At 42.5% G+C, this 26,887-nt stretch overlaps 1 protein-coding gene across 2 annotated transcripts; it reads right to left on the bottom strand.

The window, feature by feature from the left end:
* Positions 1 to 1,878: 1,878 nt before the first annotated feature.
* On the bottom strand, positions 1,879 to 26,261 carry CCNB2 (cyclin B2). 2 transcript variants are annotated; one of them, XM_043918801.1, is made up of 9 exons: positions 26,089 to 26,261; positions 24,073 to 24,201; positions 23,855 to 23,968; positions 13,807 to 13,977; positions 13,347 to 13,505; positions 11,482 to 11,718; positions 11,045 to 11,185; positions 3,611 to 3,721; positions 1,879 to 2,165 (listed from the first exon to the last, which is right to left on the bottom strand). In XM_043918801.1, the coding sequence occupies exons 1-9, from the start codon at positions 26,110 to 26,112 to the stop codon at positions 2,139 to 2,141; spliced, it is 1,113 nt and encodes a 370-aa protein (XP_043774736.1). In that variant the 5' UTR covers positions 26,113 to 26,261; the 3' UTR covers positions 1,879 to 2,138. The 2 variants fall into 2 exon arrangements, with proteins under 2 accessions (XP_043774736.1, XP_043774735.1); XM_043918800.1 differs by having other exon boundaries at positions 1,879 to 2,152; positions 26,089 to 26,260.
* Between the last annotated feature and the right edge of the window lie 626 nt (positions 26,262 to 26,887).

Genomic DNA, 26,887 nt, shown 5'->3' with positions numbered 1-26,887 from the left:
CACAGAACTACATTTAATATCCTATGATAAACCATAACTGAAAAGAATATTAAAAAAAAGAATGAATATCAATATATGTATAACTGAATCACCTTGCTGTACAGAAATTAATACAACATTGTAAAATAAAATTTTTAAGAGCTTTGTACAATATATCTTTGAATGCCCAGAGTCCGTCTCTTTACAAGACCATCAACCCTCTTAAACTAACAGCCACTAACATTTGAGTACCTCCAAATACGTGCTTGATACACTTAGTACAACACTGTGAGGCAGATACCCTTTTTTCTGACCACACCATGGCAAAACATGGGATCTTAATTTCTCTGATCAGGGATGGAACCCACACCCCCTGCATTGGATGCTGGACCACCAGGGAAGCCTCGAGGTAGATGCCCGTATCCCCATTTTACAGACACAGAAACAAGCACAGAGGTCACACAGCTGCAAGTACACTTTCACCCAAGCAACCCAGCTTTTCAAATACTGGGGTTCCATCATCTTGTTGTCTAATTTCAGTGCTTTTATGATATTATGATTTCTACTTTTACAGCTTATTTCACATTTATAACACTTCAGTTTTAGGTGCCTGGTTGGCACATGAATATCTTAAAAGGTTTTTGGTTGTTTCTTTTTTAAGACATCCTGGAAGTATGAATTTCCTGAGTCAGGGTATTTTATTATTTAACTAAGCAAAATATGTAATAAAGAAGTTCTAAAATGTCTTTAGAATACGCCTATAAAAACCCATCCTTTCTTGATGAGAAGTTGGAGATCAAGCGTCCCCGGGAAATAACTGCTTTTCAGAGCCAGGAAATCTCCCTCTCATGGTCTCACTTCGTCACCATTCACACTGGTGACTAAGTGGGTCTAAGGCTGCCATGGGAACAAGCGTCACAAACTCAACAAGAGATATTTATAAAACTTTATACTAAGACACAACATATAAAGACACCCAGTTCCTCTCAATGCTCAAGACTTACAGGTTTACTGTCAGGTAGCCTGGCCTCCCCAGGGACAGGGGTGAGGCCTCTGCAGAGTCAGACAGCCCCCCGTGTCAGGGCAGTTGCACGCCATAGCTGAGCACAGAGCCAGGCACCTATGGACCTCAGAGCTGCAGGAGGCAGCTTTTAACACATTCTAGGTTGAGGAAACCGCATTAAATGAGCTTACTGCAAAGCTTCTGAGCCTTTATGAATCTTACATGAGTTTGCAATGTTTCCCAAATGTATCTAACTCCTGTCCCTCAGAAAACCAATTACCATCTTGTTGAACTAGTAGTTTAGGAAGCCGTTGCTATAAGAGACTTTTTTCTTTTTCAGGTTAGTGGTTGGAGACTGAGAATGTACTCCCTCTTGGAAAACAGTATTAAATGTAATCAAATGTCCACCAAAGGGAAAAAAAGTAAACCATAATGTAGTTAGAACAAACAAAAAAGCATCCTAAGTTTCACCTTTAACAGGATGTCACAGGCCTGCTTCCTTTTTCCAGCTGTGGCCCCTTGGCACTGCTATTCCTGGTCTCAACCCGTGCCTTCGAGTGAAACACATTAAGAGGGTTACTTCTGGAAGCCATCACCCTAGTGGGCCAGGTGCTCCTGTACAGGAATTAGAGGATAGATAAGTATGATCTTAAAAGAGAATGTCATGGTTATTCTCCCATTTTAACTTTTCTATGATGAACCAATCCTCTTATATTCATAAAGTTTAGGAATAGGTGAGTATTCACTGAAGCAAAGTTCTAGTTTTCCCTGAGAAAATGGTTTAAATCTTCCCCATGTCTACATATTACAATCATAACAGCTCGAAAAGAAATTAGACATAGAAAGGCTTCTGTTGACTTCTTCAGTGTAGAATACCCAAACACAAACACACAGGATACCTTAAGAAAATCAATAGCTTTATTTTTCCTCAATATACATTTAGAAAACTGGTCTAAGAGGTTTCATGAGATAGACCAGACGACTATATACAAACTCAGGAATTCCAGATCAGCAAGACAAAGTGCACAGATGACACAGTCTTCCCCAGGGCCCTGGAGCCTAGGACCGTCCCAGCAGAGGTGAGGCAAGCTCCTGGATGGCTTTTGAGTTCAACTGAGGAATCGTGCTGATCTTTAGGAGTTTGCTGCTTGCATACTTATTCTTGATGGCCTGCAGAAGTCATCTGCGATTAAGCACACGTCAGGAGCCCCCCCACAACGCCCCCAACGTCATACCTTATTCCTAGTCTAATTTACAAGTATCAAAGGGCCAGATCCACAATCTCCAAAGGGTATGATGATGCCAAACCACTAAAGTTCACAAGTGCTCTAGGCAGGGGTCCCCAACCTCTGGGATCTAATGCCTGATGATCTGAGGTGGAGCTGATGTAAAAATAATAGAAATAAAGTGCACAATGAATGTACTTGTGTTTGAGTCATCTCGAAACTATGCCCCCTATCCCATCCATGGAAAAATTGTCTCCTACGAAACTGGTCCCTGGTGCTGAAAAGGTTGGTGACCACTGCTCTACGGCAATTTCCTGCCATGCCTAGGAATGGATAAAACCCAGCTGGTAGCACAGGTAATGGGGAACAAATGATTTCAAGGTCCAGAGAACAGGCTTTCTCTCACGAGGGGTGGAGGTAGGAGCTGTTTATCATATCTAGTGCCATTGGGACATAACAGATTCACCAGCACTGGAGCAGTAACTGGCCATAAAGGTGAGCGGTAACTGGTGCTCAGGTCCCAGAGGACACTCTCAGGACCAAAAACACACTGCTTCCCTGGTGTGCTAAGTCATGCTGAAGCTACAAGGGAGGACGCACGCCAGACCGTGAGGACACTCGGTATACATGCCTTGCTCTCGTCACCAGACCCTGGGTGAGCTCTGATATTCGGCATCACACAGGCACAGGACAGCACCCTGTCTGGTTTCTCCTCTCAAGTGGGCCACAAAGAGACAGACGCCAGCCCCCAGGACACTTCCTGAATGGGCTGCTTGCCTCGCCTCCTTCACCAGGCTTGCTGTTCAGGTGTAGTGTAGTGTTAGTTGCTCACTTGTGTCCAACTCTCTGCAACCCTATGGACTGTAGTCCACTAGGCTCCTCTGTCCATGGGATTCTCTAGGCAAGAATAGAGGATCTTCCCCACCCAGGGATTGAACCCACGTCACTTATGTCTCCCGCATTGGCAGGTGGCTTCTTTACCACTAGTGCCACCTGGGAAGTCCCTCTCAGTCACTGTCCTAAAAGATGCTGGACAAAGGCCCTGCATGAGGTCACCCGAATACCCGAGGCTTCCACAGGGCCACTCAAGCTGGGCCCTTACATGCCGGCCAGCATTCCCTGCTCGTGGTGCACCCTCCCCAGAAAGCTGGGTGGAACACGGTTAATACACTGAACAGCTGCCTGGGGCTGGACACAGGGAACCTGTCTACCTTCTTGTAAAGGCCGTCAGCTCTCAGGGTTTATCAGTATGCTCCAGCCCGTGGTCTACTAGAGAAATATGTGTGAAACAGACTCACACACATGCCAAAGTATTTACATGAAGGCAAACACATACGCACCCGTCCTCTCATACCCTGAACCCATAACCTGGAGTCTGACCAGGTGCGGGAAGAGTACTCACGGTGAACTTGGTCATGTTCTCGTTGACACGCACGACGTTTTTGGCCATGTGCCGCATGACCTCCAGCACCTCGCTCTCTGTGTAGCCAGTGTAATACTGCTGCTTTAAGTTCTGGAACACAACGCAAAGCAGCAGTGAGATGAAACCCCCTCTTCTTTAGGAGAGCACATCTTACATATGCTGACATTAGTGATGTAAAAGCTATAAAAATATCCTTCCCTGCTGGAAATTCAGCCTCAGCCTCAACCACTATCATGCTATCAGCAAAGCTGCCAGTAAACGCAGGATAACTCTGCCTCTGAGCTGGACTAAGTTAAGACACTACAAAACTCTCAGCTCAATCAAATAGTGAAGGTCCCAAATAATTACGTTTTAAAGAAGGTTGCACAGGTAAGTAGGTTAGTTCAACTAACAAAGCTTTCAGGCTTGCCTCTGTCACCACACTGAAAGGGGAAGGAAAGAGGGACACAGTATAAACAGGCCCGAAAGGGTTGACAGTAAGGGCAGACCTCAGTCCCCTCTTAACCGCCCAGCCTGGCAGTGTCCAGTGGGGAGTTGAGAGCCCAGATATCCATACTGGCAGTCAGGGAAAAAGGTTCAGGATTAAGAAACAAACTGGGGGACTTCCCTGGTGGTTCAGTGGTTAAGAATCCACCTGCTACAAAAATATACAATGGAGAAAAGACAATCTCTTTAACAAGTGGTGCTGGGAAAACTGGTCAACCACCTGTGAAAGAATGAAACTAGAACACTTTCTAAACACCATCCACAAAAATAAACTCAAAATGGATTAAAGATCTAAATGTAAGACCAGAAACTATAAAACTCTTAGAGGAAAACATAGGCAGAACACTCTCTAACATAAATCACAGCAAGATCCTCTATGACCCACCTACCAAAGTAATGGAAATAAAAACAAAAATAAACAAATGGGACCTAATTAAACTTAAAAGCTTTTGCACAATGAAGGAAACTATAATCAAGGTGAAAAGGCAGCCTTCAGAATGGGAGAAAATAAAAGCAAACAAAACAACTGACAAAGAATTAATCTCCAAAATATACAAGTAGCTCCTGCAGCTCAATACCAGAAAAACAAACGACCCAATCAAAAAGTGGGCCAAAGAACTAAATAGATATTTCTCTAAAGAAGACAGACAGAAAAGAACAGCATGTATACTATCTATGGTGAAACAGATCACCAGCCCAGGTGGGATGCATGAGACAAGTGCTCCGGCCTGGTGCACTGGGAAGACCCAGAGGAATCGGGTGGAGAGGGAGATGGGAGGGGGGATCGGGATGGGGAATAAGTGTAAATCTATGGCTGATTCATATCAATGTATGACAAAACCCACTGAAATGTTGTGAAGTAATTAGCCTCCAACTAATAAAAAAATTAAAAAAAAAAAAAGAAGACAGACAGATGACTAACAAGCACATGAAAAGATGCTCAACATCACTCATTATCAGAGAAATGCAAATCAAAACCACAGTGAGGTACCATCTCACGCCAGTCAGAATGGGCATCATCAAAACGTCTACAAACAATAAATGTTGGAAAGGGTGTGGAGAAAAAGGAATCCTCTTACACTGTTGGTAGGAATGCAAACTGGTACAGTTACTATGGAGAATAGTCTGGAGATTCCTTAAAAAACTGGAAATAGAATTGCCATATGACCCAGCAATCCCACTGCTGGGCATACACACCAAGGAAACCAGAAGTGAAAGAGACACATGTACCCCAATGTTCATTGCAGCACTGTTTACAATAGCCAGGACATGGAAGCAACCTAGATGTCCACTGGCAGACGAATGGATAAGGACGTTGTGGTACATATACATGATGGAATATTACTCAGCTGTAAAAAAGAACACATTTGAGTCAGTTCTAATGAGATGGATAAAACTGGAGCCTATTATACAGGGTGAAGTAAGTCAGAAAGAGAAACACCAATATAGTATGTTAACACATATATATAGAATTTAGAAAGATGGTAATGATTACCCTACACGCAAGACAGCAAAGGAGACACAGATGTAAATAACAGACTTTTGGACTATGTGGGAGAAGGCGAGGGTGGGATGATTTGAGAGAACAGCATTGAAACATGTATATTACCATATGTAAAACAGATGACCAGTGCAAGTTCAATGCATAAAGCAGGGCACTCAAAGCTGGTGCTCTGGGACCAGAAAGATGGGGTGGGAAGGGAGGTGGGAGTGGGGTTCAGGGTGGGGGACACATGTCCAACTGTGGCTGATTCATGTCCATGTATGGCAAAAACCACCATAATATTGTAAAGTAATTAGCCTCCAATTAAAATAAATTAATTTTTTTTAAAAAGAGAATCCACCTGCTAGCACTATTTACAATAGCTAGGACATGGAAGCAACCTAGATGTCCACCAACAGATGACTGGATAAAGAAGTTGTGGTACATATGTACAGTGGAAAACTACTCAGCCATAAAAAGGAAAGCATTTGAGTCAGTGCTAATGAGGTGGATGAACCTAGAGTCTATCATACAGAGTGAAGTAAGTCAAAAAGAGAAAAAGAAAATATCGTATATTAACACATACATATGGAATCTAGACAGATGGTACTGATGAACCTATTTGCAGGGCAGTGATGGAGATGCAGACATAGAGAACAGACTTATGGACACAGGGGGAAGGGGAAGGAAAAGGTGGGACAAATGCAGAGCATAGCATGGAAACATATACACTGCCATATGTAAAATAGATAGCCAGTAGGAATTTGCTTTATGAACCAGGGAACTCAAACCAGGGTTCTGTGACAACCAAGAGGGGTGTGATGGGGTGGGAGGTGGAAGGGAGGTTCAAGAGGGAGGGGATATATGTATACCTATGGCTGATTCATGTTGATGTATGGCAGAAACCAAGACAATACCATAAAGCAATTATCCTTCAATTAAAAAAAGAAAAAGGAATTCACCTGCTAATGCAGGGAACACAGGTTCAATCCCTGGTCCAGGAAGATTTCACATGCCATGGGGCAACTGAGCCCATGCATTTTAACAAGAAAAGCCACTGCAATAAGCCCACGCATAGTGACTAGAAAGTAGCCCTGCTTGCTGCAACTAGAGAAAAACCCATGCTCAACCATGAAGACCTAGCACAGCCAAAAATAATTTTTTTTTAAAAAACAAATAAACTGGGCCATAAGCAGCAATCTAAGCTATGAAACCCAGAAGAATTATGACTTCCCAGGATTCTCTTGGGGCTTCCGCGGTGGCGCCAGTGGTAAAGAACACACCTGCCAATGCAGGAAACACAAGAGATGCAAGTTTGATCCCTGGGTCGGGAAGATCCCCTGGAGGGCAGCATGGCAACCCACTGCAGTATTCTTGCCTGAAGAATCCCATGGACAGAGGAGACTGGCGGGCTACAGCCCGTAGAGTTGCAAAAGAGCCGGACACGACCGGAGCAACTTGAGCACACAACGCACAGGGCTCCTTTGTTGGGCCCTCATCGTGAAGAACGAGAAAACCCACGGCACTCAGAAGCACATGCACCCAGCCTCCCGGAGAACACAATTTAAGCAAAAAACACAGCTGTTGACTGATAGTAAGACTTATTTTGCATGAAGATATGTAACCTGACGATTTCAGTTCATGATAAAATTCTAAAAGCTAAAACATACCACTTTCACATGCACAATATAATTGGGAAAACAAACCACAATATAACCTTAATCCTAAAATAGTTTAAAGGAAAAAAGAAGTAAGCAAGAGTGAATCTGATGTAACACACAGCTCCTGGCATTTTGATATCGCCTCCCAGTAAGCAGGGAGGCCTACAGCTGACAGGTTTAGAGCCAAGGAAGCAGCTCCAGTTGACTAAACTGAGCCACTGGTACCAAGACCATGTGCCCTGCGTGGACCGGCGGCCTTTCTGTCTCCAATTTTGTGTGTGCGTGTGTTTTTTTAATTGGAGGAAAATTGCTTTACAATGTTTTGTTGGTTTCTGCTATACAACAGCATTAATAAATGCTCAGTCATGTCCGACTCTGCGACCCCATGGACTGCAGCACGCCAGGCTTCCACGTTCTTCAGCATCTCCTGGAGTTTGCTCAAACTCATGTCATATATGCCCCTCTATTAAGCCTCCCTCCCACCTCCCCATCCTTGCCTCCTGTTTTTAAGTCAAAAAGTCTCAAATCTATAGAAAAACTGAAAGAATTCTGTATATTCTTTGTGCAGATTCATCATTTCTTAATAGTTCACCACTTTCTCTCCTCTTCTCCCCCGCCACTAACTCATAGCTTCTGCAACTCACTTTCACATCGTTCAGCAAAAGTTGTATGTGATTTCTGAAGCCATCAAATGGCTGAACCGTGTGAGAGTGAGTTGTAGGACTTCCCTGGTGGTTCAGGGGTTATGAATCTGATTACCAATACAAGGGATATAGGTTCAATCCCTGGTTCCAGGAAAATTCCACATGCTGAGGGGCAAATAAGCCCGTGTGCCACAACTATTGAGCCTGCGCTCTAGAGCCCACAAGTTGAAACTTCTGAAATGTGTGCACCCTAGAACTGCAATGAGAAGCCTGCACACCACAACTATATAGTAGGCCCCACTCACAACTAGAGAAAGCCTGCATGCAGCAACAAGACCCAGCGTAGCCAAAAATAAATAAAAATAAATTATAAAAAAGGAAGTGAGTCGCAGACACTATGACACATCACTTCTAAATGTTTCACAAGTATCTCCTAAAAAGTATTGATATTTTCCTCCCTAGCCACAATAACTTTATCACATAAGAAACATCAGCAGTTCCATAACATCATCTATTATACAGTCAATATTCAAATCTCTCCAATTGCTGCAAAAATATCTTTTACAGATTTTTTTTTTTTTTAATATATATCCAGGGTCCAATTAAAGTACACACAGTCCATTTATTTGGTTGTTGTTGTCTTTGGTGTTTAATTTCAAACTCCTATTTTCTTGGCTTTAAATGACACTGACTTTTTTTTGAAGGATCCAGGCCAGTTGGTTTAAGAATGTCCCACATTCTGGATTTGTCTGTTTCCTGATGGCTAGATTCATATCCAACATTTTGGACATGAATTCTATATAGGGGAAAATGCATATTTCCTACTGCATGAGGAGGTCAAGTCAGGTTGTCAAAGATACAGGTTTTCTTCAGAATCACTATGCAACTGAGGGGTGATATTTGGAGAATATGAATCTTGTTCTCTAAAATTATTTTACCTAAAGCTTATAAGCATCACTTGATGATCCTTGCTAGAATCAGTTATCACTGGGGGTTTAAAAATGGTGAGTTTCTATCTCTACCATTATTTCTAATTAGCTGGCTTTCTACTGAATTTTTTTTTAAACTCCCTCCCTTTGTCCTTATCTTCCTTCCTTCCTTTTTTATCATTATGGACTCATGCATTTTTTAATGTATTATAATCTATTGGATCATAATTCTTTTTAATGCTCAACTGCAGTCAGAAGGAACCCTTCCAAGCCAGTTTCTATGTCCTCTTTTGATGTAACCCCATTCATGTTTGAGAATTTGCTTGCTACCTGTTATAAACTGCTCTAGGCTCACCGTGTACTTCCCCTGCCATGGTTCTGAAATCAGATATTTCTCAAAGGAGCCCTAGGTTCCTAGTGGGTCATGCCTTGAGTATCTAAGATGTGAGCAGTAGGCATCTTCATTGCTACTGGATTATCACTCTTTCTGGTCCTTTCATTATGAATTTATTGATATTTCTAAAAAAGAATTAATATTACAGGGTTTTCCTTTTGTTTTGAATTGTTAACAATATTTTATCTTCTTACAGTGAGCGTTATCATCCTTAATAACATGAATGTTTATTTGCTTTGAGTGTTAGTCGCTCAGTCATGTCAAACTCTACACAATCCCATAGATGGTCTCCTCTGTCGAATTCTCCAGGCAAGAATACTGGAGTGGGTTGCCATTCCGTTCTCCGGGGGATCTTACCGACCCAGAGACCGAACCTGGGTCTACGCATTGCAGGCAGACTCTTTACTGTCTCAGCCACCAAGGAAACTTTACTCTTATTTGCTTTATCCTACAACATAAATAGTTTCAGAATTATAACAGACTACTATTAACCTCCTATTAACAGAAGAGTAAACCTCCCAAGCAAGCTTTAAATATGTGACCTTTTTTGGTCCTTTGTTTTGTTGACCTTCACATCCCACTATAGATGCATAGTCAGAATGCTGTGTTCAAAAGTTACCAGAATTAATTCTTCCCTCTGTTACCACTCTGAATATATAGTAACATTTTTTTTGCTTAATTCCAGTTCAGGATTTGCATAGAATGTCAATATTGTTCAAAAGTCAAAAAAGTTACTCAAGCTAATAAAAAATTACAACCAGGAGTCCTGCTTCCCTACCCTCAACCTTCTACTCTGATACCCACACCCAGAGGTATCGATCTTCATTCATTTCCATTTTTATGTTTTTTGAAAAATGAGCAAATACATCACACAAATACATATCCCCTCTCTCTTACTTCCATCCTTTCTTATGCAAAATGTAAACTCTATCGACCGTGCAGAGGAACAGGTCCACCATGGTGCCCCGGCAATCTTGCACGTATCCATCACAGGCCACGCAGACCAAGGCTGGAACCACATGGATCTGCCTTGCCTTTGTGATCTTGTGATCAGATGGGGTCTTATCGCCTCCTGGGTTCGGCCAATGTGTTTGCTCTGCTGTTTGTGGACTCTAAAACTGCTTAATAGGAACCTCCCTGGTGGTCCAGCAGCTAAGACTCTGTGCTCCCAATGCAGGGGACCCTTCATCAGGGAACTAGATCCCACATGTTGCAACTAAGACCTGGTGTAGCCAAATAAATAAGTGCTTTTTTTTTTTAAATATAAATAAATAAAACTGTTTAGAAGTGGTCAAGAGCGGGCTCATCCACAAAAGCGCTCCTCTGACTCTCACTGCAGGCAACAGCCGCCTATGTTTCACTGCTATCCTTTTCGGCATCTGAAACAAGAACCCAGGGAGCAGCTGACATCTTTGACTACTTGAATGAACCTGAAAGTGGCTCAATTCATCTTTACCCATCTAAACAAGGTCAGGCCTTGGCCCTACTTTGTCTTATGTGCTTGACAACTTGTTTGTTTCACTTAACAAAATAACCCAGAAATCTTATGATACAATAAGATACTGTTGATACAGTAAGATACAACTGATACAAGTTCTTAGTGGCCTTCCTCACTCTTGAGGATGCTGTAACACAATATGTGTAATATACCATGGCATAGTCACCCAGTCTCCACCTGCATCATTCCAGCGGCTCTTTTAAGCCTGTGGACTTTTAACAGCTGTTTCAAGGATAGCACTGTGAAAATGCTAATACATTTCATGTCAAGAGGCCCAAAAATATAGCTAATACATTTCTTCTTAAACTCAATACTCACCCATTTTCCTTGGCCTAGAACCTTCTGGGACAGGCAGGAAGCAGCTGCCGCCACCTTGGATGGGTGATAGTGCACCATGTCATAGTCAACGAGAGTCAGCTCCATCAAGTATTTGGCTAAAGTGTGCTGCTCAACATCAACCTACGAAAAAACAGGTGGAGGTGGAAAGAAGCACAGCTGTTATTACTCTCCTGCAAAATTCTGGGTGAAGACCTAGGAGCTCAAAGCCACTGAACTTTCTTTTCCTTCCCAGGCACTGCTCTGTTCCACAGCATGTTACAAACACAGAACATAAAGTCTTTTAAGAACTGACAAGTGTTAGGACTTATCTAAGAAATGCTTCTTATCAACTCATAAGCTTTCCTTTCATTGGATCATTTCTGGGATGAGACGACAAAGAGCAAAATAAAGTCTCCTAGAGAACTGGAGGCACTTACCTCCCCAGCTTTCGATGCCCGCCTTAAGAAATGTAGTGGCAACGGTCGACCCAGCTCAAATTTCAGTTCCTTCAAAATCAGAGTTTCCATTTCTCGAATTTGAGAACTGGTATAAGCATTGTCAGTGATGTAAACAAAGTCTTCGATGTTTGGAGAAAACATTTCCTCGTACTTGGAAGCCAAGAGCAGTGCCGTAATGCCAACCAGCTGAAGCTTCTTACGGGAGACTGGCTGAACCTAAAGAAGAAAAATGTGTCAGAAATCTTAGCCAAGGAGAACGGGGGCTCTGGGTGGAGGAAAGTGAGAGGAAACCAAATCCTGGAGAAGCCCACATCAGCCCTGCTCACACCTCTCTTAAGGCCCTGGAACCTCAGCACTGACCACAGTCACCACCACAGCCCGCGGCACCTGCCTGTCGTGGAGTGCTCGCTGTGTGCCAGGCACAGGGCTGAGATTCAATCATCTCATCGAATCCTCACAAAAAACCTGGGCAGTACGTATTTTTTCCCTCACAATTAGATGGCCTAAGAAGAGATGCAGACACCAGCCCAAGATCGGTCAATTGCTGACAGGGACGAATTAGCCTGATGACCAAGCTCCCAGGCAGTGCTCCGCTTGCATCGTCCTAGCTTGAGTGTCTGGGAAGCCCCGATGTGGCACTCAGCATGGTCTGAGTCACAATGAGACCAACTGAAAAAGCAGGAGTTTAACAGGTGAGGAGGGCCCAGGAAGGGGTGCCTCAAGCGCTCCTTTAATCCTCACCAAAAGTACACTCATTATTCAGCCTGAAGACCCTTCCAGAGATGCTTCAGTGTCAGAGGAAATCTAAATCTAGAGTGTAAGTGCTTCTCCTGACTTTTTTTTTAAACTAGGAATTTGCACGTTTTGCTTTAACTCTCAGTATTGAAAATCTGCCAAAAATATGAGAATGCTTTCTATACCATTGAGGATTTTTGGACAATGAAAACCAATGCCTCTATGGTTGCTTAGCATTTTGCAGACTCTCAGGGTCATTATTATCAACACAGTTATTACTGTATTGTTTGGGCAGCATTGTACTTGACCTACACCTATATTATAAATGTTGACTTCAAATAAATAAAACCTTGGGACTTCCCTGGTGGTCCAGTGGCAAAGACTCCAAACTCTCAATGCTGAGGGCCTGGGTTCAATCCTTGGTTGGGGAACTAGACCCCACATGCTGCAACTAAGACCTGGTGCAGCCAAATAAATTAATTAAAAATAAATCAATAAATCCTTACCTGCAGGACTACCAGTCGGTAGATAACACACTAGAAGTTAAGGTCTGGCATTTCTTCTCAGTCAGTGTTCTTGCATTATTGTTTGATATTTTGATGATTACTTCTGCCTCTCAGCTTCATTTCTTACCTTCCTCTATGCTTTAGACCTCACACTCTTGAGTATACTCCCCACACATACCTCCAACCCTTTTAAGAAAACTCTGTCTCCTCCCTCTTCTACAGTGATTCAATGCTACAACTGGCTGGAAACTATTAAGTTCTCTAGCCAAACTCTTCATTTTTCAGATAAGAGAGCTTAACACCAAAGAGTACTGAACTATGGAAATTGTGCAAGGGGGCCTAGAGAACCAGCCTCCAAAGGCACCACAGGCTTCAGATGGACTTTCAGACCATCTGCTGGTTTATCTCCTTCGATGAATGATTGTGGTGAGACAGCATCTCCTCTGGGCACTTTTCAGCAGGCTGACCTAACAGCAATGGTCAGCAATTCTGGAAGTGTGACATGCTTGAACTACCGCCTTTCCTAGCACTTGAAGTTCTTTGGCATCTCATAAACTGGCCTTTGGTCTTTTCTTCTGTGAAGAGTCCCCAGAGCATGCTCACCTGTAAATATCGGTCCATGACGGCAACACACATGTACAGCGTTTCCTGCAGCAGCCTGAACTTGGAGTGCACTTGCACCAGCCAGTCCACCAGGATGGCACGCATGCGGCCGTTTATGTCTCTCCCATCTAGGAAGTGTGGGCTTATGGACTGCAGCACCTGGTGGTGGAATTGAGAAGTTACAGAGCTGACCTCGGTGAACAAGGTCCTGCTGTCAAGCACAGGGAGCTACAGTCAGCATCCTGTGATAAACCATAACGGAAAAGACGACAAGAAGGAACATGTGTGTGTATACAACTGAGTCACTGTGCTGTACAGCAGTAATTAACACATTGTAATTCAACTATGCCTTCAATAAAAAATACATTTTTAAGTGAAAAAAAAAGCGAATTTCATTTCCTTCCCAGCTGTGTGGTACATTCCGCACTACTGTGCAACCAAACCACAGAGGCCCCCTCACCTCAAGCTGCCTTAGATACTGGTAGATATCCTTCACATAGTCGCTGCAGAGCTGAGGGTTCTCCCAGTCCTCAGTATCAATATCCTCAATTTTGCAGAGCAAGGCATCAGAAAAAGCTTGGCAGAGGTTTTCTTCCTTCATGGAGATGTCCTGCGGTGTGGGAGAAGGACCCTGCATCCACAAGGGAAGGCGCATGTATCACTACCTTAGGAGTAGACCTGATCACAAATGCAGCGTCAATGGGTTTAAAAGCATCATATGCATTTTTATAAATAATAAAGCTCCAACAAATACATTTCAGAGTAAGAGGTGAATAATTCAAGTAGATGAAGTGTTTGGAGATAAACTCTTCTGTTTAAAAATGGTCTCAAAAAAAAAAAAAAAAAAAAAAAAAAAAAAAAATGGTCTCCTCCTTCAGTTAAAAATGTACTTCAGGCAAAAAAAAAAAAAAAAAAGCTCCAATTTCACTCAAAATGGAAACCCAGGTCCTCACAGTGTAGGCCCATGTAGGGTCTATGGGCCCTACACGATCTGGCCCCTCCTTCTTCCCTTGCTAACCCATCTCTTACTTCCCTCCCCACTGTTTGCTCCTCACCAGCTTCCTGGTCAGGCCTCCCTCACCACAAGCAGGCTCCCTCTTCCCAGAAGGCTCAGTCCCTGTATCCACATGGGTAATTCCCTCACATTCTTCTTCAAGTTTTGCTTAAGTGTTATCTTTTCAATTAGATTCATCCTATTTAAAATTACCATCTGTCTCTATAGCACCCCCCGACCCCAACACACACACACGTTTCATCTCTCTAGTGTTTTACCCAACGAATCTATAACCTCCTAATATACCACAGAGGAGAGGCTGGGGCGCCCTCTGCTCCTGGGTGATGGAACGGCCTCAGGGTGGCCAATGGCAGCAGTGAGGCAGGGGTGCCCCCCACTCCTGGGCGTCCTCCAGCATCAGTCCCAGCCTTTCCCAGAGCCCATTCCTGGCGACTGCAGCAGGGCCTTTGCCTTGGCCCCCGGACAGCACACTGACAAACATTCAATGGCCAGTGAAGGTTTACACACTCCACGAGGACCAGCAGGGGGACAACCAGGGCCTTGGGCATGTCATCCAGCTACATGAAGTGGCTGAAGGGCATGTCCCTGCAAGTCAGGGCCTGACAAAATGTGGTCCACCAGTAAAGGGAATGGTAAACCACTTACTAGTCCTGCCTTGAGAACCCCATGAACACTATGAAAAGGCAAAAAGACATGACAATGAAAGACGAGCCTTCCAGATCAGTAGGTGTCCATTATGCTAACGGGGAAGAGCAGAGAAAACAGCTCTGAGAGAATGAAGAGGCTGAGCCAAAGGCAAACAATGCCCAGTTGTGAATGTGTCTGGTGGTGAAAGTAAGGTCCAATGCTGTAAAAAAACATTACACAGGAACCTGGAATGTTCAGTCCATGAATAGAGGTAAATTGGATGTGGTCAAACAGAAGATGGCAAAAGCGAATATCGACATTTTAGGAATCAGTGAACTAAAATGGACGGGAATGGACGAATTTAATTCAGATGACCATTATATCTACTACTGTGGAAAAGAATCCCTTAGAAGAAATGAAGTAGCCATCATAGTCAACAAGAGAGTCCAAAATGCAGTACTTGGGTGCAATCTCAAAAACAACAGAATGATCTCGGTTAATTTCCAAGACAAACCATTCAATATCACAATAATCCAAGTCTAGGCCCCAACCACTAGTGCCGAAGCTGAACAATTTTATGAAGACCTACAAGACCTCCTAGACCTAACACCAAAAAAGTTGTCCTTTATCATAGGGGATTGGAATGCAAAAGTAGGAAGTCAAGAGATATCTGGAGTAACACACAAGTTTAGCCCTGGAGTACAAAACGAAGCAGGGCTAACAGTCCTGCCAATAGAACGCACTGGTCATAGCAAACACCCTCTTCCAACAACACAAGAGACAGCTCTACACAAGCACATAACCTGATGGTCAGTACCAAACTCAGACTGATTCTAATCTTTGCAGCCGAAGATGGAGAAGCTCTATACAGTCAGCAAAAATGAGACTGCAAGCTGACTATGATTCAGATCATCAGCTCCTTATTGCAAAATTCAGGCTCAATTTGAAGAAAGTAGGGAAAACTACTAGGCCATTCAGGTCTGACCTAAATCAAATCCCTTATGATTATACAGTGGAGGTGACAAATAGATTCAAGAGACTAAATCTGACAGAGTGCCTGAAGAACTATGGATGGAAATTCATACCATTGTACAGGAGTGGTGATTAAAACCACCCCCAAGAAAAAGAAATGGCAAGAAGGCAAAGTGGTTGCCTCAGGAGGTCTTACAAATAGCTGAGAAAAGAAGAGAAGCAAAAGGCAAAGGAGGAAAGGAAAGATATACAAATCTGAATGCAGAGTTCCAAAGAACAGCAAGGAGAGATAAAAAAAGTCTTCCTAAATGAACAATGCAAAGAAACAGAGGAAAACAACAGAATGGGAAAAACTAGAGATGACTTCAAGAAAATTAGAGATCCCAAAGGAACATTTCATGCAAAGATGGATACTACAAAGGACAGAAATGGTATACACCTAACAAAAGCAGAAGATATTAAGAAGAGGTGGCAAGAATACACAGAAGAACCGTATGAAGAAGGTCTTAATGATCCAGATAACCACAATGGTGTGATCACTCACCTAGAGCCTGACATCCTGGAATGGGAAGTCAAGTGGGCCCTAGGAAGCATCACTACGAACAAAGCTAGTGGAGGTGATGGAATTCTAGCTGAACTATTTCTAATCCTAAGAGATGATGCTGTGAAAATGCTGTACTCAATATGCTAGCAAATTTGGAAAACTCAGCAGTGGCCACAGGACTGGAAATAGTCAGTTTTCATTCCAAACCCAAAGAAGAGCAATGCCAAAGAATGTTCAAACTACTGCACAATTGCACTTATTTCACATGCTAGCAAGGTAATGCTCAAAATCTTTCATGCTGGGCTTCAACGATAAGTGAATTGAGAACTTCCAGATGTTCAAGCTGAATTTAGAAAAGAGAAGAACCAGAAACCAAACTGCCAACATCCGTTGGATCACAAAAAAAAAGGGAATTTCAAAAAAATATCTACTGCTGCTTCATTGACTAAACTAAAGCCTTTGACTGTGTAGATCACAACAAACTGTGGAAAATTCTTAAAGAGATGGGAATACCAGACCACCTTACCTGCCTCCTCAGAAACCTGTATGCAGGTCAAGAAGCAAGTTAGAACTGGACATGGAACAACAGAGTGGTTCAAATTGGGAAAGGAGTACCTCAGGGCTGTATATTGTCACCCTGCTTATTTAACTTATATGTAGAGTAAACCATATGAAATGCCAGGTTGGATAAAGCATAAGCTAGAATCAAGATTGCAGGGAGAAATATCAACCACCTCAGATATGCAGATGACAGCATACTAATGGCATAAAGCGAAGAGGAACTAAAGAGCCTTTTTCTAAGAGACTTTTGATGATGGTGAAAGAGGAGAATGAAAAAGTTGGCTTAAAACACAACATTCAAAAAACTAATATTATGGCATCTAGTCCCATCACTTCATGGCAAATAGAGATAGAAAAAAGTGGAAACAGTGACAGATTTTATTTTCTTGGGCTTCAAAATCATTGCAGACAGTGACTGCAGACAGAAAATTAAAACACTTGCTCCTTGTAAGAATAGCTATGACAAACCTAGACAGTGTATTAAAAATCATACACATCACTTTGCCAACAAAGGTCCGTACAGTCAAAGCTATGGTTTTTCCAATAGTCATGTACGTATGTGACAGCTGGACCATAAAGAAGGCTGAGGGCCGAAGAATTAATGCTTTCAAACTGTGGTGCTGGAGAAGACTCTTGAGAGTCCCTTGGACAACAAGGTGATCAAACCAGATGCTGAAGCTCTAATACTTTGGTCACCTGATAAGAACAGCCAACTCATCGGAAAAGACCCTGATGCTGGGTCTTTGCCACTCACTGGACTATACCACTCGCCTCCTCTGTCCGTGGTATTTCCTAGGCAAGAATACTGGACTGGGTTTCTATTTCCTTCTCCAGAGGATCTTCCTGACCCAGGGATTGAACCCCGTGTCTTGTGTCTCCTGGTAGGTGGATTTTTTTTTTACCACTGCTAGACCTGGGAAGGCCCCCTGACATATAGTAGGTGTTCAGTAAATATTTATTGAGTGAAAGAAACTTAGACACCTAGGTTCAGAGATTCCTCAAGCTGATAGTTCACTTTGGCAGTGCCCTCTTGAGCAAGCATGATGTTTTCTTCTGATCAACTAATTTATTCTAAATTGAGAAATTGTTGACAACAAAAAAGCAGGAAAGCACATTCCAGCCTATGAATAAAACAGGAGGAAGCAAAGACTGAGCAAGTAGACATCCAGTATTTTATTTTCTTATCCTGACTGGGTGATTATTTTAAAAAAAATCACACAAATTAAAATTGTATGGAGTTAAAACAAGCAAAGCCTGGTAGGCTACTGTCCATGGAGTCGCAAAGAGTCGGACATGACTGAGCGACTTCACTCACTTCACTTTAGTAATGAAGCATAAATAAACCATTAATTTTTTCTTTTTTTTAAAGAATAAGAGGTACTTCTCAAAGTATAGCCTAGGACTGCTAGCTGTAAGAATATATATTAACATAATAAAATATAGAAAGAAGAGAAGGCAGGATAATAAACAAATTTAACTTACATAATAGCTCAACGATTACAGTTTCCAGTCTTAGAGAAGAAAACAGTAACAACCACAGGATATGGAGCAATTCAAATCATGCCCTTTCCTCTTAAACAAAAGGTCTTGAATTGAGGAAGGGCCAGGTGAGCAAGAGGTATACAGGTATACCTCAACTACTCAAGAATTTAAGAACTACTAGAAGGAATAAGAAAAGCTACCTGAGGTTCTAGGGAGAAACCTAGGAAGGTCTTCAGAGACCATAGAACTCATCAAGTAGGCAAAGGTACACGAGTACAAAGTCCCAGGGGAAGCCAAGAAATAAAGGCAAGTCTGGGGACTGAGCATTGATTTGAGAATGGAGGGGGTAGTGTATGAGGTGACAGAAATGGACTGGAAAGGTGAGTGAGAACCTGGCTAGGGAGTTTAGATTTTATCCAAAGGGAAGTGAATCCCCTGAAGGCACTGAGCAAGAGTGACTAGAATCAGATGTGCATTTTAACAAGTATGCGCAGCTTCAGTTTAAGGTTTCCTTTTTAGGGATAATCATCATTACTCTCCCCAGGAGGGGCAATCAGTACCAGGAAGCCTGGTTTAAGAAGACAGAAGTATACTACAAAGCTACAGGCATCAAGACAGCATGGTATTGGTACAAAAACAGAAATACAGATCAGTGGAACAGGATAGAAAGTGTAGAGATAAACCCACGCACCCAAGGGCACCTTATTGTTGACAAAGGAGCCAAGAATATACAATGAGAAAAAGATAGCCTCTTCAACACATGGTGCTGGGAAAACTGGACAGATACATATAAAAGAATGAAATTAGAATACTTCCTAACACCATACACAAAGATAAACACAAAATAGATTAAAGACATAAATGTAAGACCAGAAAATGTAAAAATCTTAAGAGGAAGACATAGGCAGTACACTCTGACATAAATCACCAGCAAGATCCTCTCTGACCCACTTCCTAGACTAATGGAAATAAAAATATACAAATGGGACCTAATTTAACTTACAAGCTTTTGCACAGCAAAGGAAATAAACAAGATGAAAAGACAATCCTCAGAATGAGAAAAAATAATTTTAAACAAAGCAACTGACAAAAAGTTTATCTCCAAAATATACAAGCAGCTCCTGCAGCTCCATATCAGAAAAACAAACAACACAATCAGAAAACGGGCAGAAGACCTTCTTTGGAGATATTTCTTCAAAGGAGACATACAAATGACCAACAAACACATGAAAAGATGCTCTCAACATCACTCATTATTAGAGAACTACAAATTAAAACCACAATGAGGCACCATCTCACACCAGTCAGAATGGCCATCATCAAAAAATCTACAAACAATAAATACTGGAGAGGATGTGGAGAAAAGGGATCCCTCTTGCACTGTTGGTGGGAATGTAAATTGATACAGGCACCATGGAGAACAGTATGGAGATTCCTTTAAAAACTAGAAATAAGACTACTGTGTGACCCAGCAATCCTACTACTTGGGCATATACCCTGAGGAAAGCAAAATTTAAAACGACATGTATACCCCAATGTTCACTACAGCTCTATTTATTAATACAGTAAACAGGACATGAAAACAACCTAGATATCCATTGATAGATGAATGCATAAACAAGCTGTGGTACATATATACAATGGAATTATACTCAGCCATATAAGGAATGAATTTGAGTCAGTTGAACTGAGATGGACAAACCTAGAGCCTGTTATACACAGTGAAATAAGTCAGAAAGAGAAAAACAAACATCACATATTAATGCATAAATATGGAATCTAGAAAAAATGGTACTAATGAAATTATCTGCAGGGCAGGAACGGACACAGACGCAGAGAACAGACTTGTGGACACAGCAGGGGAACAGAGAGGACAGGACAAATCGAGAGAGGAGCACTGAAATATATACATTACCATGTGTGAAAAAGACGGCTAGTGGGAAGGTGCTGCATGACACAGGGAGCCCAACCCTGCGCTCTGTAACAACCTGCAGGGGTGGGAGGGAGGGGGAGGTGGGAGCGAGGGGCAAGGAGGAAGGGATATATGTATACTTATGGCTGATTCACCTGTGGTACAGCAGAAACCAACAACACATCGCAAAGCAATTATCATCCAGTTAAAAACAAACAAAAATAAATTTTAAAGACGACGACGACAGAGGTATGTGCTTCAGATGCCTTAGCAGCTTGAATATTCACCTGTGTCTACTCAGAAGCACACCTAAGTTTAGTCATATCCAAAAGCCACCAGGATAAGACAAGGATAATTGCTCTGGGCCTTAATTTAGAATTTCTTGAAAGCATTCCTTTTGGACTCCAACATAATTGAATTACTATAAAATCCTTTCTAAGATCTCGCTTGCCTGTGGAGATAATAACCTAAGTTCTGTGAGCCAACTGTGCACTGGCCAAACTGTCCGGTGTCTGCTGCATGCAAAGAGAACATGCATCAACTAGTTGTCCAACACAAAAGTGGCCCTAGAACAAAAGCTTCACATTAGATTGATGAATGAGTTCTGTGAGTGGTCAGAGACAACTGAAAAGTAGGCTCAGAAACAATAAAGTCGTGAGACTGCTGAACGTGAGACGTGGTTCTTTGGTAAAGGATGTGTGGAGTGTGAAAAAAGGCTACCGGAGTTCTCCCAGCACCAACATTTAATGAGTCGGGTCTGTTGAGAGCAGATTAATATGCATATGCAGGGCTTCCCTGGTGGTCCAGTGGCTAAGAATCCGCCTGCCAGTGCAGGGGATGTGGGTCAATTCCTGGTTTGCAAACTAAGATCCCACATGTCAGGGGGGAACTAAGCCTGCCCGCCACAACTAGAGAGTCTGTGCGCAGCAACAAAGGATCCCACAAGCCACAACTAAGACCCAATGCAGCCAAATAAATAAAGAAAATATAAATATGCAAATATATAGGTATTTACACAAGTTTTGTTGAAACAGAGTTCTTTTTTAAAATTATTCATTACTTTCAGCTGTGCTAGGACTTTGTTGTACGGGTTTTTCTCTTGCTGCAGGAGTTAGGGCGGCTCTCTAGTTGCGGTGCTCAGGCTTCTCATTGTGATGGCTTCTCTCCTTGTTGGTGCACAGGCTTAGTTGCTCTGCATCACGTGGGATCCTCCCAGCCCAGGAATCGAACCCCCACATCCTGCATTGGCAGGAGGATTCTTCACCACTGAGCCACCAGCGAAGCCCCAGGGTTCTTTTACTTACTAGATTCGTAATAGATAATGTCAACTCAGTGCAATAAGGAAGGACTCCAAGAAAAACTGTTGACTTCAGTCAGAGAGTTCGTGATTTGCAGCAGTGACTGTGTATACACGCATACACAAGCATACTCAGTGGTAGAAAGGCAAAGTCAGTTACTGAGATTACCTTTAGGGAATGCAATGGAGTGGAATTTTGAGGGTGGGGAGAATAGTAAAAATGAACTGACCCTTTATTCAATGCACTCTACTATGTCTGAATTGTCTCGCTTGCTTATGCCTGTTTCTTGTATAATTAAAAATAAAAGACACTTATTTTAATATGAATAGTCATGCTCATTTCCTTTTATATATAGTTTTTGTTTTAGGGAAAGTTAGACCATAAAAGATTCTTATCCTTGAATAATGACTATCACTACATTTAGCGTTTCAAGCAAATTTATAAATCTAAAACCACGTCGGAATTTCTAGCTGCCACTCCCCAGTACGTGTCCTAAGATTGCATCCGACTCTGCTACAACGTATTACAACACACGCCTTCACTTTGATGTTCGGGTTTGATTGGGAGCCTCCTGGGAACAGAAAGCTGGTTCACTCACCTTGTTTTCCCAGTGCCCAGCAAAGAGACTAGCAAAAAGCCTGTTTCCTTCCTTCAAACTACTGTTTTCCAAAGCCTCATGAGTCAGCAAAAACATAGTTTTCTCCCAAAATTTCAGGATTAACTACTCTAGTGCTTAAGGGTCTCACTCCTCCACTCCAAGCAGCAGATCCAAAGGATTCCTTCTGAATACAGGACGATGTCCTTGAAAGGAGTTCTGGGACATCTCAGCATGTTGAGGTTGTTTCTTAGCACCCACATAGACACTGGTAAATGGGCGGGCACTTAGGAGAGATCTAGGCTTATTCAAGATACCCATCAGCCCTTGCTTAGGAAACTGCAGTGCCTTCTAACATGTCCCTTCCATGGTCACCCTACACCACTTTCATCACTTCTCTCCTCCTCCAAACTTTCCATACATTCTGCCTAATGGGATATAACCCAAATTCCAAGGCCTTCAAATCCAACTGCAAACTTCTGTCCAACTTTTTGCCTGCCTCCTCACAAAAACCTTCTGACCCAAATTAGACTTGCTGACTCTTTGCCCTGAAGGACATAACTTACAGGCCTATTCCCTCTGTGGTGCCTTGATTCCTATTGCTGCTTTGTTTCCACCTTTCCTATCATCTTTCCTCTATCCTTAAAAATCCCGCTTACTTCAGCAAGTTTGCCTTGACCACTCCATCCCCCATGATTCTCTCCCTCCTTTAGATGGGACACTGCATTCAGTCATCCGTTGCCTGTGGGTACCAAGCATCACGCCGTCAGATTACATATTTAATTTTCAGGTACAAATGCCCCTTCTAGATAAGTTTCCTCAAGGCAAGATATCTAAACACAGCCTTAACACAACTGGATGTGTGTAGTAAGTACTCAACCTATTTCTCGAATATGTCCAATGCTTTACTGAAAAATTTCAAGCAAACAATTATATAAATATCTTGAGCTAGAAAGAGTAGTCATTGTTGTATTATCAGCACTTACAATAGTGCTTGCTTCACTGTAATTATATGACTTTGTGTAATCTATGAATGAGAGCATGCATGAACTAGAAGACGGTGGAAGATGAAAAAGCCAGTTGGTCCACTAGCACTCTAACTATAATTGAACTGACCAGTCATGGAGACTACAATCTCTCAACACCATCCTGGCATTACTTTGTTCTTCCATGAGAGAAGGTCTCAGAATTGTAAGCTTTCACCACTTTCGTAGGCAAGTTCATTCTTATAGTGAATTATATTTAATAAAATCTATCAAATTTTCTTCTGAGATCACAAAATTTATTTAGGTATTAAGATATTTAACTTTGTGACTCAAGGTCATAACATTATGTTAAGGTACCATTACTACAAAGATGTTCATTTTCTACACTGTTGTCTTAAAGCAGAGCTCCTGCTATCAATGTTCTTCAAAAGCAGCAGTGAAGATAAAGGTGCCCTTACACCATAGCCCCAAACTGGCTACTCTGTTAAGTATGCTTGTAAATTCAGAACTTCCTACCTTTGGAGCCAACACATCCATCTGCACTGGTTTCACAGACGCAGTCGGTTTCGGGTGCTTGTTGACATTTGTTGTTTTGGTGGGTGGAACAGGTACTTTAGTGTTCTGGGCTTTCTGAAATGAAAAGGAAATGTGAAGAGGGCAAGACAGCCTGTGTTGCCGCCGAGCGCTCTACAGGATCAGCCTACTGAGCAGAGGAGCGGCCTCACAGTCGTTACCTTAGCTGCCTGTATGGCTCGGGTTGTAACCCGATTTCCAATTTCTTCTAAAACTGCCCGCCTGATAGTCACATGACTTTTAGGTTTAGAATTAACTCCTGTGTCATTATTCTCTAAATCAGCGGACACCTAAAAAAAAAAAAAAACAAGGAAAAAATATTACTGAAAGTTGAGATAATTTACAATACTTTGCTAGTGTCAGATCCTCAGGTTCAGAATTGATTTGGCAATGGTGAATCTACTGAGGTCTATCTGCAAGAGGGAAAAGGTAAATTTTAGCAAGTCTAAAAATGCTACTTTCAATTTATAACATCACTCTAAATTAGGCAAATACACTCATTCAATTTTTTTTTTTAATCCCACTAAGAGCTTCACAGATAAGTGGCTATTTACTATATGGATGCTGTATAAGAATGGCATCTATTTAAAAAACTTCCTGGACAGAGATGAGTAACAAGTGCAATTAAGATACAATATTAAAAAGCTGTTTAAAAGCTAGATGTTTAAAAACTAAAATAGGTTTTGATTCTGCAAATAAGAAGTGCTCAGATTAGGAACATCTTTAAAGACAGCCTTTTAGCTCTGAGGGGGCCATAGCATGTAAGCTCTCTTTTATCAGGGATATTTAGAAAGAAAAGTTTTAATGGATAAAATAGTTTTATCTCAAATTCAGAGAAAGTGTGAATTGTATGAAATAAAAATTGTTAGCTTACCTTTAACATGCGTTAGACAGAATGCACTTAGAAACAAAAACTTGTTAGTAAAAACAAGAAAAGTTTTACATAGAAAAGTTTATTTTATTATATGTGATAAACATTTCAGGAGAAAAAAACAGCATGTACTATTCTTGATAATCAGGGGTCCTAATCTTAACATATTTTCCAACAGAGGGTTTGAATGGACCTACCAGAATAGACAGATGGGCAGGGGAAAACGCAAGCCTTACCTGAATAGAGGGGAATTTTACTATGACAGCACTTTATGGGGTAGTTTAGACAAAATTACTTATCAGTTTGAGTCAGATTCACAAAAGGGTTACAGTTAAATACAGAATGTATTCAACTTATTAGGATCCTCAAAAGTCACACTGTTCAAGTCACTGCCAATTTTAAAAAGTTTGAAATTTCCTGTGGGTTGAAGTGGTAATCTAGGTCAATCCATCTGCAAGGGGAAATCAGCAGCTCTTAACAAGCCTACAGCCAGGAGGATGGAGATCAGGTGTGTCAAGGCCCTCTACTTTTCAGCAAGGGAAAAAGCAGATCCAGGTACAATTCAAATCCACAGAAAAAATCCAAAATACCATTAACACTTTGTTTTTTGCAAAGATGAAATAAATGAATTTGGACCTTCTCTCAGTCTGCCATATGGCTCCAAATAATATCTCTATTACACTTGAGTAAAGGAAATTATTTTAAAGGGACAAGCCCATACATTGGCGAAATTAGCCTTGTAAGACTTCGTGTGCAGAAATAAACAAGAAACGCATACAAAGTGAAATGTGCAAACATTTGAAAAATAGCCATAGCTATTGCTTGATTAAACATCTGAAATACTTTTCAGCCTGCGGAATTTCTTCGTCCTTCTCCCTTTCCCCACCGCTGATTCCTTAGCTAGCAAGGACTGAAAGAGGAAGAAAACCCCAGGGAGCTGTATTTAGATAACCCTCTAACAACAAAGAGCTCTCGGGGACCGCTTGCCCAGTCCTAGGCCCAACGCTCCAGGGACTCACTTGACAAGTGCCAGGCCCGAGGCGCTTTCCTACTCCCCTCGCCCCGCGGAAGGGACGGCCAGGCCAGGAGCCAGGCCCCGGAGAGCGGAAGCAAGGCAGGGAGAAGTCAGCCGGCGGGGATAGGCCTCAGGGCCGGCCAGGCCCCAGGGCCCAAGCCCCCCGCAGGAAGAGGAAAGCGGCGCAGGTTGGGACGAAGTTCGAAGCCGAGGAGAAAGAGAAGCGAAAGGCGGCGGAGCAGGCAGCGCGGCCGGGCCCAGGCCCGTGCGGAGGGTCGCCGGCCCACTCACCGTCGGGCGTCGGAGAAGCGCCATGAGGAAACGGACAGGCAAGACTGGCAGCCCCGCCCAGGGAAGGACGCGGACTGGACACAGAGCCCTAGCTTCCGCCGCGCCGTTAGGACTGCGCTCCGGGCCCGCAAGCTGGGGATCTTCGAGAAGTCGCCTAGTTCCAGGATTCAAATACCGCGCCGCTCGCGCCCCCATTGGGCGGCCCTACGTACGACGCGCTCTTCCCATTGGCTAGTCAGGAGACCCTTCCGCAGGCTGATTGGCTGAATTTGCCAGACCCGTTTGTTGTCATAACAACAGGTTTTTTTTTTTTCCTGCTTGGTGTATTTTAAAAAAAATCTCGGCTCGTAAGATAAACAAAAATAAAATGCCTCACTAGAAAAGCAGACGTAGGACGCCTTCTCTGGATGTTGACGCGGCCTCAATTACGGATGTCTGCGTTTGTACAGGGTGCGCGGAATTTGGTTCTAGGGAACACCCTAAAAATGCCATTTCTATTTACTCTTCTTCCATTAAGTTTTGCGTTGACGTTAGGTAGGATTGGCCTGCCTAGGTGGTGAAACAGGCGCCTATGGGTCCTTTAGGGCTGCGCTGTGTTAAGTGGTTGAGATGCAAACGTGTGCTTAAGGAGTGGGAATTGTGACGTTTACTCTAAAGCTAAGATTCTTAGGAGATGGGGAAAAAAATGATAAATGCGGTTTGTGTGACTTGTGATTCAAGTAAACTCTTCATTGTGTTGCGAAACCTGGAACATCGTTTCGGGTGTGTTGTGATCAGTGCTCAGTAAATATTTGTCGAA

Source organism: Cervus elaphus, chromosome 12 (genome assembly GCF_910594005.1).
Source record: "Cervus elaphus chromosome 12, mCerEla1.1, whole genome shotgun sequence".
NCBI classification, from domain to species: domain Eukaryota; kingdom Metazoa; phylum Chordata; class Mammalia; order Artiodactyla; family Cervidae; genus Cervus; species Cervus elaphus.
Note: the sequence above shows the minus strand (reverse complement) of the source record. Positions and strands in the feature narration are given on the sequence as shown.

Bases quoted from the DNA above. Each gene is read 5' to 3' on its own strand.
- CCNB2 (XM_043918800.1), bottom strand. From the start codon at position 26,112: ATGGCGCTTCTCCGACGCCCGACG. The intron at 23,969-24,072 runs GTAACGACTGTG...TTTTCATTTCAG, and splicing joins GAGCCATACAGGCAGCTAAG to AAAGCCCAGAACACTAAAGT. The intron at 3,722-11,044 runs GTGAGTATTGAG...GTTGTGTTCCAG, and splicing joins TTCTAGGCCAAGGAAAATGG to AACTTAAAGCAGCAGTATTA.